Below are 13,165 nucleotides of genomic sequence, written 5' to 3' on the forward strand. Positions count from 1 at the left end.
AATGTCATGGGCTATACAAACACAATCTAAACATAAAATTTCAGTAACCTGAGAATGTAATTTTCATGTCCATCAATTAAACATACCAGTTGTACTGAAGTACAGAGTATCTCAATCTACTTTTTCCAACCGTTAAAAGCAGGTTGGGGTCTATTTCTGAAAGCATCATGTGAGTTAGCTCGATAACACAAGCTGAGATTCACCAATAACCAGAAGCAAAAAAGAAGACAGGGAAGGACGGCTGGATGTCAGCAGTATTTATTGCCCATTCATGTGATTTTGTGTAAAGGTCTCAGCATGTGTGTGCACAAGGAGGTGTCCAGGTAATTTTCACTGCCCTTGGCAGTTAGGAAGGGTGAAGCAGAACTGCAAAACTGAGGCAGTGAAGGTCAGTGTTGATTTTTGTTGGAGTATCCTTAATCTTCAAACAAAACATGCACTAAAAGGGAGCACTATGGATAAAGAAAATAGTTAGTCCTACAAAACATGACAACAGTCTCTACAGCTAAATTTCAGTAAACTAAAGATGGATTTTAATATTCACTAATTATAGGTACCCACTGAAGCAAAGCTCTTTCTCCTGTTACAGCCAATCTTTGTTAAATATTTACTCCATACAGTATACAGTATGTATGGGTGAATATGTAAAGTGTAGCTATCTATCAACATCTATCTACAGTGGGTTCAGACAATATTCAGACCCCTTCATTCTTTTCACTATGTTGTGTTATAGATTTAATTTAAAAAAGGATTACATTGATGTTTTGGCCATTAATCCATAATGGCAAAGCAAAACATGGTTTTAGAAACATCTGTACATTTATTAAAAATCATAAACTATCAATCTACGCACAAAAACCCATAATGACAAAACAATTTTTAGTATTATTGATTAAAAATCAACAACTGAAACCTAGTATAGATAAGCATTCAGACCCTTTATTCAGTACATTGTAGAAGCTTTGTAGACCGATAAACAAAAAATACACTTAATCTAATTTTTATTTAAAATAAAATTTTTAATTTATAACACAATAAAATGTGCAAAAACTAAAGGGGTCTGAATACTTTCCAAACCCACTGCCATCTGCCAGTCGCGTGGTAGCAGCACAATGCAGATACAGGTCAAGAGCTTCAGTTAATGTTCACATCAAACATCAGAGTGGCAAAATAATGTGATCTCAGTGACATGGTTATTGGTGCCAGGCAGGCTGGTTTGATTATTTCCAAAAGTGCTGATCTCCTGCGACTTTCACACAACAGTCTAAGTTGTGCGAAAGAAAAAAAAAACATCCAGTGAGTTGCAGTCCTTGTTGAGAATGGTCATAGGAGAATGGCCAGACTAGTATGAGCTGACAGGTGGCTACTGCAACTCAAATAACCATCCTTTACAACTGTGGTGAGCAGAAAATAATCTCTAAATGAACAATGCATGGAACCTCATGGTGTATGGGTTATAACACCGAAAGACCACATCAGGTTCCACTCCTGTCAGGAAAGAATAGGAAACAGTGGGCACAAGGTAACCCGAAACAGGAAAGCTCAATATTGAAAAAATGTTGCCAGGTCTGATGAATCTTGATTTCTCCTGCAATATGCAGAAATTAGGGTCAGATTTTGGCATCCATAGCATGAACTCAACATGCATTGCATCAACAGCTCAGGCTGCTGGTGGTGGTGGTGGTGTAATGGTGTGGGGAATGTTTTCTTCGCACATATTCAGCCTCTTAATACCAATTAAGCATTGTTTGAATGCCACAGCCTGAGTATCTGAGTATTGTTGCTGACCACATGCATCCCTTTACGGCCACAATTTACCCATTTTATAAATACTACTTCCAGCATGATGACTGTCACAAAGCACAATTTGTCTCAAATTGGTTCCATGAACATGACAACGAGTTCAGTGTACTTCAATGGCCTCCCTAGTTACCCGATTTGAATCCAATAGCACCTCTGGGATGTGGTAGAAAGGGTGATTCACCAATCTGCAACAATTAGGTGATGCAATCCTGACAACATGGACCAGAATCTTAGAGAAACACTTCCAGTATCTTAGAGGCAACACATTTCCATACCACAAAGAACTGGGGCTGTTCTGAGAGCATATACAAATGTGTATATACATATGAATAAATAATATTGCCATCATCCATAATAATAAATTTATGGAAATGTGAAAAGTGACCATTTCTTTTAAATGGCCGGACAGATACTGTTGCATCATAAGAAAAAGGACCTTAAAGTAGAAAGAAAAATGGGATCTAACATTTGTAAAAACTGAAAAGACCATTCAAACTAATTATACAACAAAGTGAGTCATAGTTTTTGAATTGTGTTCAATGCTTTATACTTTATGCTCTGAGAACACATTTCAATGAACCCCTATCTACCACAAAATAGCAGCCTTTATGGCTTAAAACAAAGCATCTAACAGGATTTCATTAAGGCTGTTATTAAAGACACTATGACATACAAAATACTTCGCAACTGACGATTATATTGAAAAGACACCACTGTAAATCCATTCCTTTTATACACAGTTCCCTATATACTATAGAATCACACAATGTATAGAGACAAAAAAAAACAGATTTTCGTTAGTGTTTTTGTCTAAATTACATGAACAAACATTGTCTTGTGAGTGTGATCGGTCTGTTTTACAGAATACAGTTTTTCAGTAATATTCATTTAGAATGGTCCAGCAATGCATTTAGCTTTGCTAGGCTTGTAACACATACCTATGTGAAGACAGAGATTACTAAATTGCCCATCAAGTTTCCCCTACTGGAATTAAATGTAGATGCATATAAGTCTTCATGATCGTACAATTTGTTCTGTTGTACAGCACCATCTAAAGCATTCATCTGACAAGTATATCTCCTTGCTTAATCTGTGCATATTGTAATATAATAGAAATCTGGGAAAGGCATCCAGCAGATCCCCGGTGATAACTTCCGGTTCAGCTGCAATCTTATTTGAACATGGCGTTGAAGGTCCTACCAATAACCATCCTTCGGACTTCGCTGGTGCCTGCGCCGATCTCATAGAGTTTAGCGTCTCGCAGGAAGCGGCCCATTGGGTAATCATTAATGTAACCGTTTCCACCTGTGGGTACAAACATACTGTTAGAGTCACACAGAAACACTAAGCATAAACTAAATACCAATCAAATACAAGCCAGTCATTTTCAAAGCGTTTATAACCTCTTCCAACATGATTTCAATTTTTTATTTTTTATTTTTACGAATTAAAGATTTTATTAATCTAATAAACATTAGCTAATGGTAGATTCAAGGAATATACTGTATAATGAAGAGAAGTTAAACGCTACAAACCAAATATTGATAGAATACAATAATATTATGAATCTCTATAATAATCAATTTCTCATAAATACTGTAACTGTAATATTTAATATATTATTAATATTGCAACTAATTTATCATTGTTGCAATTAATAAGCAACAATGATAAATGTTAAAATGAAATTGAATAGTATAGTTTGAAAGCTTAAAAGTGTTTTAAAATTAAAACTTGAAGCAAACACAGCCCCCTTTTCACCATTCCTCCACATCCATTCTCCCAAATGCGTTAAAACTTATCAACAATCACATATTGAAAGATACACACCCCTACTTCCATTTTTTTTTTTTTGCTGTGCAAACTGCAAAGCACTCACCCAGGCACTGAATCCCGTCCAAGGCAACCTGAGTCGCGTTCTCAGCACAATAAAGGATTACCCCAGCACAGTCCTACAACAACACAACAAAAATCAATACTTTTACTACAGTGCTGTTGAAAGGCTGCAAGCTTCAATTCAAAGAGGGGAATATTATTTTAACAAACTCACCATGGCACTGAAGTGGCCTTTGTCGCACGCTCGAGCCACATTATACACGTACTGCCGACACGAACTAAGTCGGGTGTACATGTCAGCCATCTTTCCTTGCATCAGCTAGCCAATTTATTTAATAAAAAAAGAAGACAAGCATTACTCTCAAAGTCCATAATCTAAAACCAGCATGATCAAAACACGTTTTGCCTGCTCCAATACACCAGATTTAACTCATCAGCTACTTTTCAAAGCCCTTCATAAGTTGAATCAAGTGTTAAAGCCAGGAAAAGATTGTGCAGTTCAGTGATCCCACAGCACAAAAAAAACAGACTCTAAGCACTTTTTTCTGCGTACAGCTTTCTTTTACAAAATTGAGTTGTTTGCACTGAAACTGCATCTTTCTTACAATAGTGTTCAATCACTGTGGGCTACATAATTAAAGCAAAATGTTAATAATAAAACTTTTTTCCTTTTCATTTCAGTGTTTTTTGAGGTTGAGGGATATAGTAGAACTTAGTACAAGAGTACTGCACTTGGGTCAACAATGAACATTATAGAACATATTTTAATGGCAGATCTGTTTTGTTTTGTTTTTTTTACTTTAAAAATGAGAAAAAAATAATCAGAAATTGCTACAAGAGCCAACCTGGAAGTGGCCGATCTTCTGCCCAAATGCTTCTCGGACATGCAGGTAAGGAATAGCGTGGTCAAGCACGGCTTGCATGATGCTGTAAGATGAAAAACAAAATCTCAACAACCTATTCAACAAAACAGGAAGTTATTTTAATGCAAGTCAGTGGTGCTTAAAATACCCAATAGGCCCAGCTGAGAGCACAAGCCTCTCCAGGTCGAGTCCACTCATCAGTACGTACACTCCTTTGTTCAATGGTCCCAACATGTTCTTCTCTAAAATTAGCAATGATCTTTTAAAAAAATGCAGTAAACCCAACAGAAACTATTTGACATTTTTTCCTTTCATTTCTACACTGGTCTACACAAACACAGACCTGGAACCTTGCAGTCTTCAAAGATGAGCTCACACGTGTTGGAGCCTCTCATTCCCAGCTTATCCAGCTTCTGTGCAGTACTGAAACCAGGCATTCCCTTCAAAGAATAAAAACTGAATTAAATCAACGTTTAGTGACTTCAAACATGCAGTAAAAGGATTACTGCGTATAGGCGTTGGGGTTTTCTTCAGGGTCCAGTTCAAATGAGTTCAAAATGATATGTGCATCTCTAACCTTTTCTACAATAAACGCGGAGATTCCACGTGCAGCTGCATCTATGTCTGTCTTCGCATAAACAACCAGAACGTCTGCATCAGGTCCATTCGTAATCCAGAACTTATTACCGTTCAACACATAGTGGTCACCTTGAAGGGCACAACAGATCAAAGCAAAAGGGAAGGGAAACATGAGAGAGAGAGCAATATGCATACGAATGCAAAAGAGGTTTATTTCAGAGCTACACTGATGAGACATTTCTGAAACATACCATATCTAAGGGCAAACTAGATTTGCACAGCTGATCTTTAATTTCCAGCCATATGATCATAAAGTGTCCCACAAAACAATTATAATACAAAAATCAGGATCTAAATCAGATTACTGTGTATTACAAAACATTTAGAGTAATGGAAGCAAAAGGCCACAGCTCACCCTCTTTCTTTGCTTTCAGTTTCATGGATACTACATCAGAGCCAGAGTTGGGCTCACTCATGGCCAGGGCACCTACATGTTCTCCCGAAATCAACTGGAAAATACATCAACATATCCTTATCTGACTCTCGATAACAAGGTACCATTTTATTAAAGAGAAATATTTTTTATTAAAGTAGCAGCAGGAGTGATCACACTAACAAGGGATATGGTTGTCAATCATGGATAAGTTAGCAAGTAATTCAAGAAAAGCAACCAATTTGCTGTGATCTTCTCAATGTTTCTGAATTATGTCAGCTCCAGAATATTGCCATCCTTGGCAAAAATGGGTAAAAACATTGACTCACTCAGGGAATTTGGCCTCTGTGTAACCTCATATTTATATCCCAGTGACACAGAAAGTCATGGATGAATACTTAAGAACCTCGAAACACTCAAGCGAACTTAAAATAAAATATAAATGGAATTTATATGGAAATGGAAAGTGAATTGTGTTGGAATGGGAACAGGCTTGAGTTACATTTTGTTCTTGAGAATGTCTAACGGTGCCAATAATTGTCACACATAATTGTGTTGAAGAATTTTTTGATAAGCATAATGTTTAAAAATTTCTTACAATAAATTTAATTTGAATAAAGCTAAAATTTCTCTAATCTTTTCAGTGTGAGATCAAGCTAATTAAGCTACGTTTTTTTTTACTCATCGTTAATCATTACAACAATTCTGGAGCCGAGTGTAATTAAACTGATCTAGACTAAATAATACACTTGACACAGTATAATTTATGTAAAGCAGATGCCTGGAAGCAAGTGATTAAGGGGTAAATGTGAGAGGGAGAACAGAAAAGAGGAGAGAGAGAGAGAGAGAGAGATAGTGAAGAAGATCTCTATTTGTGGGACTGTTGCAAGATTTAGCCTCCTACCTTCGGGAGGTACTTCTCTTTCTGTTTCTGGTTGCCATGGCGCACAAGCTGATTGACACAGAGGTTGGAATGCGCACCATAGCTGAGCGCTACAGCTCCTGACACCCGTGATATCTCCTCCATCACAATTACATGATCAAGATAGCCCAGTCCTGTGCCACCATACTCCACTGTGATCAGAAAACATGGCTGAAGATGGCATTTCTTAGATGACTAAATTTAGAGAATTTAGAGACACAGGCAGGTTGCGGACCAAAAAGGTGTATATAGTATATGTGTATATAAAACTTATACATACATATACATACATATACATACATATACACACACACACATATATATATATATATATATATATATATATATATATATATATATATATATATATATATATATATATATATATATATATATATATATATAAATAAATGTATAAATGTTCTTGCCTGGAGCTGTGATCCCAAGCAATCCAAGTTCACCTGCCTCTTTCCAAAAGTCCTGAAGCAAAAATAAACACATGGGAAATTTCTACATATAAAAGCCACTGTTTAATTATAAAGGCTTAGAAGTGTGGTGTCATGACATTTAAATGGGATTTGTGTCAGGGTCAGGACTTACTCTCATACGTGGAAAATCATTTGCTTTGTCTATTTCGTCAGCATAGGGAGCAAGCTTTTCCTGACAGAACCGCTGAACCGTCTGTCTGAGCTGATGAAAAACACGAGATCGGTAAATGTTTGTGCAGCAATCACACTGCTCAAAAGGAATAATCAAAAACACAAATTCTGGCCTTAAATAGCCTATACATGGTGATGGCCAGCAGCAAGAACCTTTCATATGGTCAAATTTTGGTCATTTTGTACTATAGTTCTGAAAACTACAGGCTTTCCTAAACTGAAATATATTTCCACTTTGCAAGTATCTCAATCACAAGCAAAGTTTTTGCATTTTAAAATCTAGTTACCCCCCAAAAGTCAAAAGTGAGAAAATCACATATAAAGGGTCCATTGCAATAACATGGAAAGACACCGCACATAGTTCTACATTTATAACTTAATCCACTCATGGAAAAAACAACATTACTGCCATGTTTTAAAGAATTGTATGTTTACAGTGGGGAATGTGTTCTCACTTCAATTATCAGCATCACACACATCAGTCTCATCACCTGAGGTAAAAGTCACTTGTGGCAATTAAACACGAGCCTCACTGTCATCTCTTTACTCTGTTGATTTCTCTCAATTTCATGGTTTAATGTATTTTATTAGGTCATTTAAACAACTTAAACATGAAGCTATGTCCACCATCACATGTACAGAGTGTGTAAACATTTTTCTCTGCTTTGACTACAATGCAATGGCGCAGGAGCATTGTGGGCATGCTGGCAACCAGTATCTGATTACAAACCAAACTTGTTAGGCATGTATGTCTTTTTTGCTGTGTTTGATTCTCTCAAAACCATCAAAACTCAAAACTGAGAGAAAATCGTACTTCACTACCTACATCTTTAAGGGAGACCTGACTGAATTTACTGCAGTGTTTGTTAAACTGGCTCGTTACCTGATCTTTGCAGTCAGAAAGTAGAAGCTGACCTAATAAAAACCAACATCCGACAGGTTTTTACGGGCCGCCTCGCATACAGTATATACAGCTAAAAGTTTGTGGACACCAGACCATCACATTCATACAGTATGTGGGCCTTCCTCATATTGTTGGAAGGATATATTGAGACGCCTCCTCACCTGCCCAACCTCACTGATGCTTTTGTGGCTGAATGAGGCGCTCCAAAATCTAGTGGAAAGCCTTCCCAGAAGAGTGGAGGTTATCATAACATCAAATGTGGACTACATCTAGAATAGGATGTACATATGGGCATGATGTTTGGGTGTTCATAAACTTTTGGCCATATATTTTATATAAAGCTGACATACATCATGGCCTTTACACTCAAATCTTACAAGAAGCTGGGTACAAAAACCTAGCAGAGTTTCAACAACAACTGCACAAGTACCTGATTCAAAGATAGAAGCAAATCTCCAGTCTTAAGTATATAAAATATTAGGTGCACTTTCATTATGCAGCCAATTTGCTCCTATGCCTCTGAAGGCGAAAACTTATTTCAGCCAATCAGAAACGGCGTTCTGACCACGCCCCCTAGGGGAAATGGCGAATCTGTAGAAACTCAGACTTGACACAGTAAGCGGCGTACTACTGTCCCATACTACTTAGTATGGTAGTTTGGATTTTTAGATATGGACCTGTATTGTGTCTAAAGCTCCGGTTATGTTAACTGACATAGACAGAAGTATATGTTAACTGCTATGTAGCAATTTATTCGTATTTTAGGTGTTGCTCTCATGTCTATATCCGACACACTATTTTAGCGAGTATTGTACAAGGTCAGGAGTGACGTCACATGTAGAAGCTAAAGCTAACTGCCAATGTTTATTGGAAAGATGTTATGGCGGTTACTAGCATAATTTCGTTATAATAAGTACACAGTATCCAAAAAGATAAAAAAGAATAATAAATAACATTATTATCTATCCGGATAGGGAGCAGTGACTTGACACTGAGTGGTGAAGCCTGTAAAGCCTAAAGTTATGTGTAATGTTTGTTAGTATTAATCTCTTGCTGAGAGACAGTGCAATCTCGAGCTCCAGGCGAAGCAGCGTTTTCACTGCAGACTTTGAGATGTTGTTGCACAGCTAGCTAGCTAGCTAGCTTCCATTATACCCAGCTATAAAAATAGCTTCGCCGTAAATAAACCTCCGACTTTATATTCTGTTTAGTTCACCTGAATCTGCTCGTCTGTGAGTCCGTTTACAATGTCGTCCACGGGAACAGCACCGGCACATCCCCGCCGCGACACACTAACACCGGCCAGCCTCTGTGCAAAGCGCAACACTCCTCTGGCTGCAAACATTTTAATGCCAAAAATGCAATATTATAAAATATTTAAAAAAAAAAACACGTGTCCGTGCAAACACACCGACTACTTATACAACTGCACACTTTATGAATGCACACGAAAGGAGTCACTTCTTCTGTCAGTCATAATGTCAACACTTGACACATCACTGCCATCTACTGGACAGGAGAGGTGACTTCACGACAGGGTTGTTCTCCATCCATCCATCCATCCATCCATCCATTCTCTGTACTCCTTACCCTACACAGTTAACCTGGAGCCTATTCCACGGGCACTATACCTCCTATACTGGAGGATATAAGCCAGGGGACAGCCTAGACAGTGTGCACAATCACACACACACAATTTGGAAATGCATGTCTTTGGACTGGGGGAGGAAACCTGCTGGTGTTACCCTTGAAATACAAGCTGTCTGTACTCCAGTTGCCACCCCATCTCTAACTTTAAATTACTGAACGGTCTATTATTCCTATGCAGTTTATCCAGTCTTAATGCAGGGGAATGATCCCCTGGGCCTAATGTGCCCAATAACAGAGACACCTAGCAGAGCTGGATAAAAGGGACCATCTTCATTTTTGTGCAAATTTTATATAAATTAAAATGGTGATAAAATATTTTCACCCATTATTATTGTTGGTGGTGTTGGTGGAGGTAATAGTGGTAGTAACAGTAGTGTTTTTGCTGTTTATTATTATTATAAATAAGCAACAGTAGTAGTGTTTTTATTGTTGTTACTAGTAGTAGTGTTTATGTTGTTGTTGTGTTTTTGTTATTAGTAGAAGTAGTGTTTTTGTTTAGACAGTGTGCACAATCACACACACACAGTTTGGAAATGCATGTCTTTGGACTGGGGGAGGAAACCAGCATACCCAGAGGAAACTCCCAAATCATGAGAACATGCAAGCTCTACACACAGGGTGGAGGTGGGAATCGACCCCCCAACTCTGAAGGTGCAAGAAAGCAGTGCTAGCCACTAAGCCGCCATGCCCCCAGGCTTGTTTTCAGAAGTTTTGTAGAGAGTGGGTCAAGGTGAAATTGATTTGAAATTGAACCCTTGAAATATGCCTTGCCGACCCAGCTTTGCCATCTGCAATTCATACAGACTTAATCCATTAAATCCACTTGAGGAACTATAGAGCAACTATGAAGTCAAGCACTGCATATTCTGCTAAAGCATACAGCATATTAACTCTCTTCCCTTTGCCACAACATGACTAAAAGTCTGGACATGTCACAGACGCAAATAATACGCACATCGGTTGACACCTTTATATATTTTGGTAATAATAATAATAATAATAATTATTATTATTATTATTATTATTATTATTATTTTGTCAGGGCAGCATGGTGGTGCAGAAGGTAGCATTGCCATATCACAGCTCCAGGGTCCCTGGTTTGATCCCGATCGTGTTCCTGTCCATGTAGTGTTTCTGTCCATCTTCTCCCTGTCTCCAAGTGGGTTCCTTCCAGGTTCTCTGGTTTCCTCCCACTACCCAAAACATGCTGATAGGCAGACTGGCGTTTCTAAAATTGCTCCTGGGTGTGAATGTGTGTGCATGGGGTCCTGGTGTCCCATCCAGGCTGTATTCCCACCTCAGGCCCAGTGTCCCAGGATAGGCTCTGGATCCACTGCGACCCTGAAGATAACTGAATGATTGAATGCAATATAACCTTGCCTATATGAATCGAGGGCATGGTCACATACATAGATGGGCCAGATTGGCTGGTGCTCCCCTTGAAATACAAGCTGTCTGTACCCCAGTTGCCACCCCATCTCTAACTTTAAATTACTGAATGGTGTATTATTCCTATGCAGTTTATCCGGTCTTAATGCAGGGAAATGATCCCCTTGGGCTAATGTGCCCAATAACAGAGACACATAGCAGAGCTGGATAAAGGGACCATCTTCATTTTTGTGCAAATTTTATATAAATTAAAATGGAGATAAAATATATTCACAAATTATTATTATTATTATTATTATTATTATATTATTATTATTATTATTGGTGGTGGTGGTGAAGGTAGTAGTAGTAGTAACAGTAGTGTTTTTGCTGTTGTTGGTAGCAACAGTAGTAGTAGTGTTTTTATTGTTGTTTGTAGTAGTAGCAGTTATGCTGTTGTTGTGTTTCTATTGTTGTTACTAGTAGTAGTAGTGGTGTTTGTTGTTGCTGTTGGAGTGTTTTTGTTGTTGTTGTTATTAGTAGTAGTAGTAGTAGTAGTACGGTTTTTGTTGTTGTTGTTAGTAGTAGTAGTAAATAGTGCTGTTATTGTTGTTAGTGGTAGTAGTGTTTTTGCTGTTGTTGCTGTTGTTACTAGTAGTAGTAGTAGTAGTGCTTGTTGTTGTTGTTACTAATAGTATTAGTAGTGTTTTTGTTGTTGTTGTTAGTAGTAGTAGTGTTTTTGTGGTTGTTAGTAGTAGTAGTGTTTGTTGTTGTTACTAGTAGTAATAGTAGTGTTGTTGTTAGTTGTAGTAGTTGTGTTGTTGTTGTTTTTAGTAGTAGTAGTGTTTGTTGTTGTTGTTACTAATAGTAATAGTAGTGTTTTTGTTGTTATTGTTAGTAGTAGTGTTTTTGTTGTTATTGTTGTTAGTAGTAGTAGTAGTGTTTTTGCTGTTGTTGCTAGTAGTAGTAGTGTTTATGTTATTGTTGATGTGTTTTTATTGTTGTTGTTAGCAGTAGTAGTGTTTGCTGTAGTTGTGGTTACTAGTAGTAATAGTAGTGTTTTTGTTGTTGATAGTATCAGTAATAGTAGTGTTTTTGTTGTTGTTGTTAGTAATAGTAGTAGTGTTTTTGTTGTTGTTGCTGTTGTTAGTATTAGTAGTAGTGTTTATGTTGTTGTTGATGTGTTTCTGTTGTTATTATTAGTAGTAGTGCTTTTGTTTTTGTTAGTAGTAGTGTTTTTGTTGTTATTGTAGTAACAGTAGTGTTTTTGTAGTTGTTGTTGTTAGTGGTAGTGTTTTTGTTGTTATTGTTGTTAGTAGGAGTAGTGTTTTTGTTGTTGTTATTAGTAGTGTTTGTTTTTTTTTGTTACTAGTACTAATAGTAGTGTTCATGTTGTTGTCGATGTGTTTTTTGTTGTTATTAGTGGTGGTAGTAGTAGTAGTGTTTTTGTTGTTGTTAGTAGTAGTGTTTGTTGTTGTTGTTACTAGTAGTAATAGTAGTGTTTTTGTTGTTATTGTTGTTAGTAGGAGTAGTGTTTTTGTTGTTGTTAGTAGTAGTGTTTGTTGTTATTGTTACTAGTAGTAATAGTAGTGTTTTTGTTGTTATTATTGTTAGTAGGAGTAGTGTTTTTGTTGTTGTTATTATTGTTAGTAGGAGTAGTGTTTTTGTTGTTGTTATTAGTAGTGTTTGTTTTTTTGTTACTAGTACTAATAGTAGTGTTCATGTTGTTGTCGATGTGTTTTTTGTTGTTATTAGTGGTGGTAGTAGTAGTAGTGTTTTTGTTGTTGTTAGTAGTAGTGTTTTTGTTGTTGTTAATAGTAGTATTTGTTGTTGTTGTTGCTAGTAGAAATAGTAGTGTTTTTTTTGTTGTTATTGTTGTTAGTAGTAGTGTTTTTGTTGTTAATAGTAGTATTTGTTGTTGTTGTTGCTAGTAGAAATAGTAGTGTTTTTGTTGTTGTTATTATTGTTAGTAGGAGTAGTGTTTTTGTTGTTGTTATTAGTAGTGTTTGTTTTTTTTGTTACTAGTAGTAGTGTTCATGTTGTTGTCGATGTGTTTTTTGTTGTTATTAGTGGTAGTAGTAGTAGTGTTTTTGTTGTTGTTAATAGTAGTGTTTGTTGTTGTTGTTACTAGTGGAAATAGTAGTGTTT

At 36.9% G+C, this 13,165-nt stretch overlaps 1 protein-coding gene across 1 annotated transcript; it reads right to left on the reverse strand.

The window, feature by feature from the left end:
• Window positions 1-862: 862 nt before the first annotated feature.
• ivd (isovaleryl-CoA dehydrogenase) lies at window positions 863-9,467 on the reverse strand. The gene is made up of 12 exons (XM_026934441.3): window positions 9,216-9,467; window positions 7,037-7,126; window positions 6,865-6,916; window positions 6,419-6,588; window positions 5,497-5,590; window positions 5,080-5,210; window positions 4,846-4,942; window positions 4,651-4,744; window positions 4,485-4,566; window positions 3,854-3,958; window positions 3,683-3,755; window positions 863-3,108 (listed from the first exon to the last, which is right to left on the reverse strand). Exons 1-12 carry the CDS (start codon window positions 9,342-9,344, stop codon window positions 2,975-2,977), a joined length of 1,251 nt encoding a protein of 416 aa, XP_026790242.1. The 5' UTR covers window positions 9,345-9,467; the 3' UTR covers window positions 863-2,974.
• Window positions 9,468-13,165: the final 3,698 nt, after the last annotated feature.

Source organism: Pangasianodon hypophthalmus, chromosome 10 (genome assembly GCF_027358585.1).
Source record: "Pangasianodon hypophthalmus isolate fPanHyp1 chromosome 10, fPanHyp1.pri, whole genome shotgun sequence".
NCBI lineage: Eukaryota > Metazoa > Chordata > Actinopteri > Siluriformes > Pangasiidae > Pangasianodon > Pangasianodon hypophthalmus.

What these genes read in the sequence shown, in the direction of transcription:
- ivd (XM_026934441.3), bottom strand. Translation starts at nt 9,344, where the DNA reads ATGTTTGCAGCCAGAGGAGTGTTGCGCTTTGCACAGAGGCTGGCCGGT. An exon ending in GCTTGGGATCACAGCTCCAG is followed by an intron (nt 6,589 to 6,864) that starts GCAAGAACATTT and finishes TTCTGATCACAG; the next exon opens with TGGAGTATGGTGGCACAGGA. An exon ending in CTCTCAGCTGGGCCTATTGG is followed by an intron (nt 4,567 to 4,650) that starts GTATTTTAAGCA and finishes TTCATCTTACAG; the next exon opens with CATCATGCAAGCCGTGCTTG.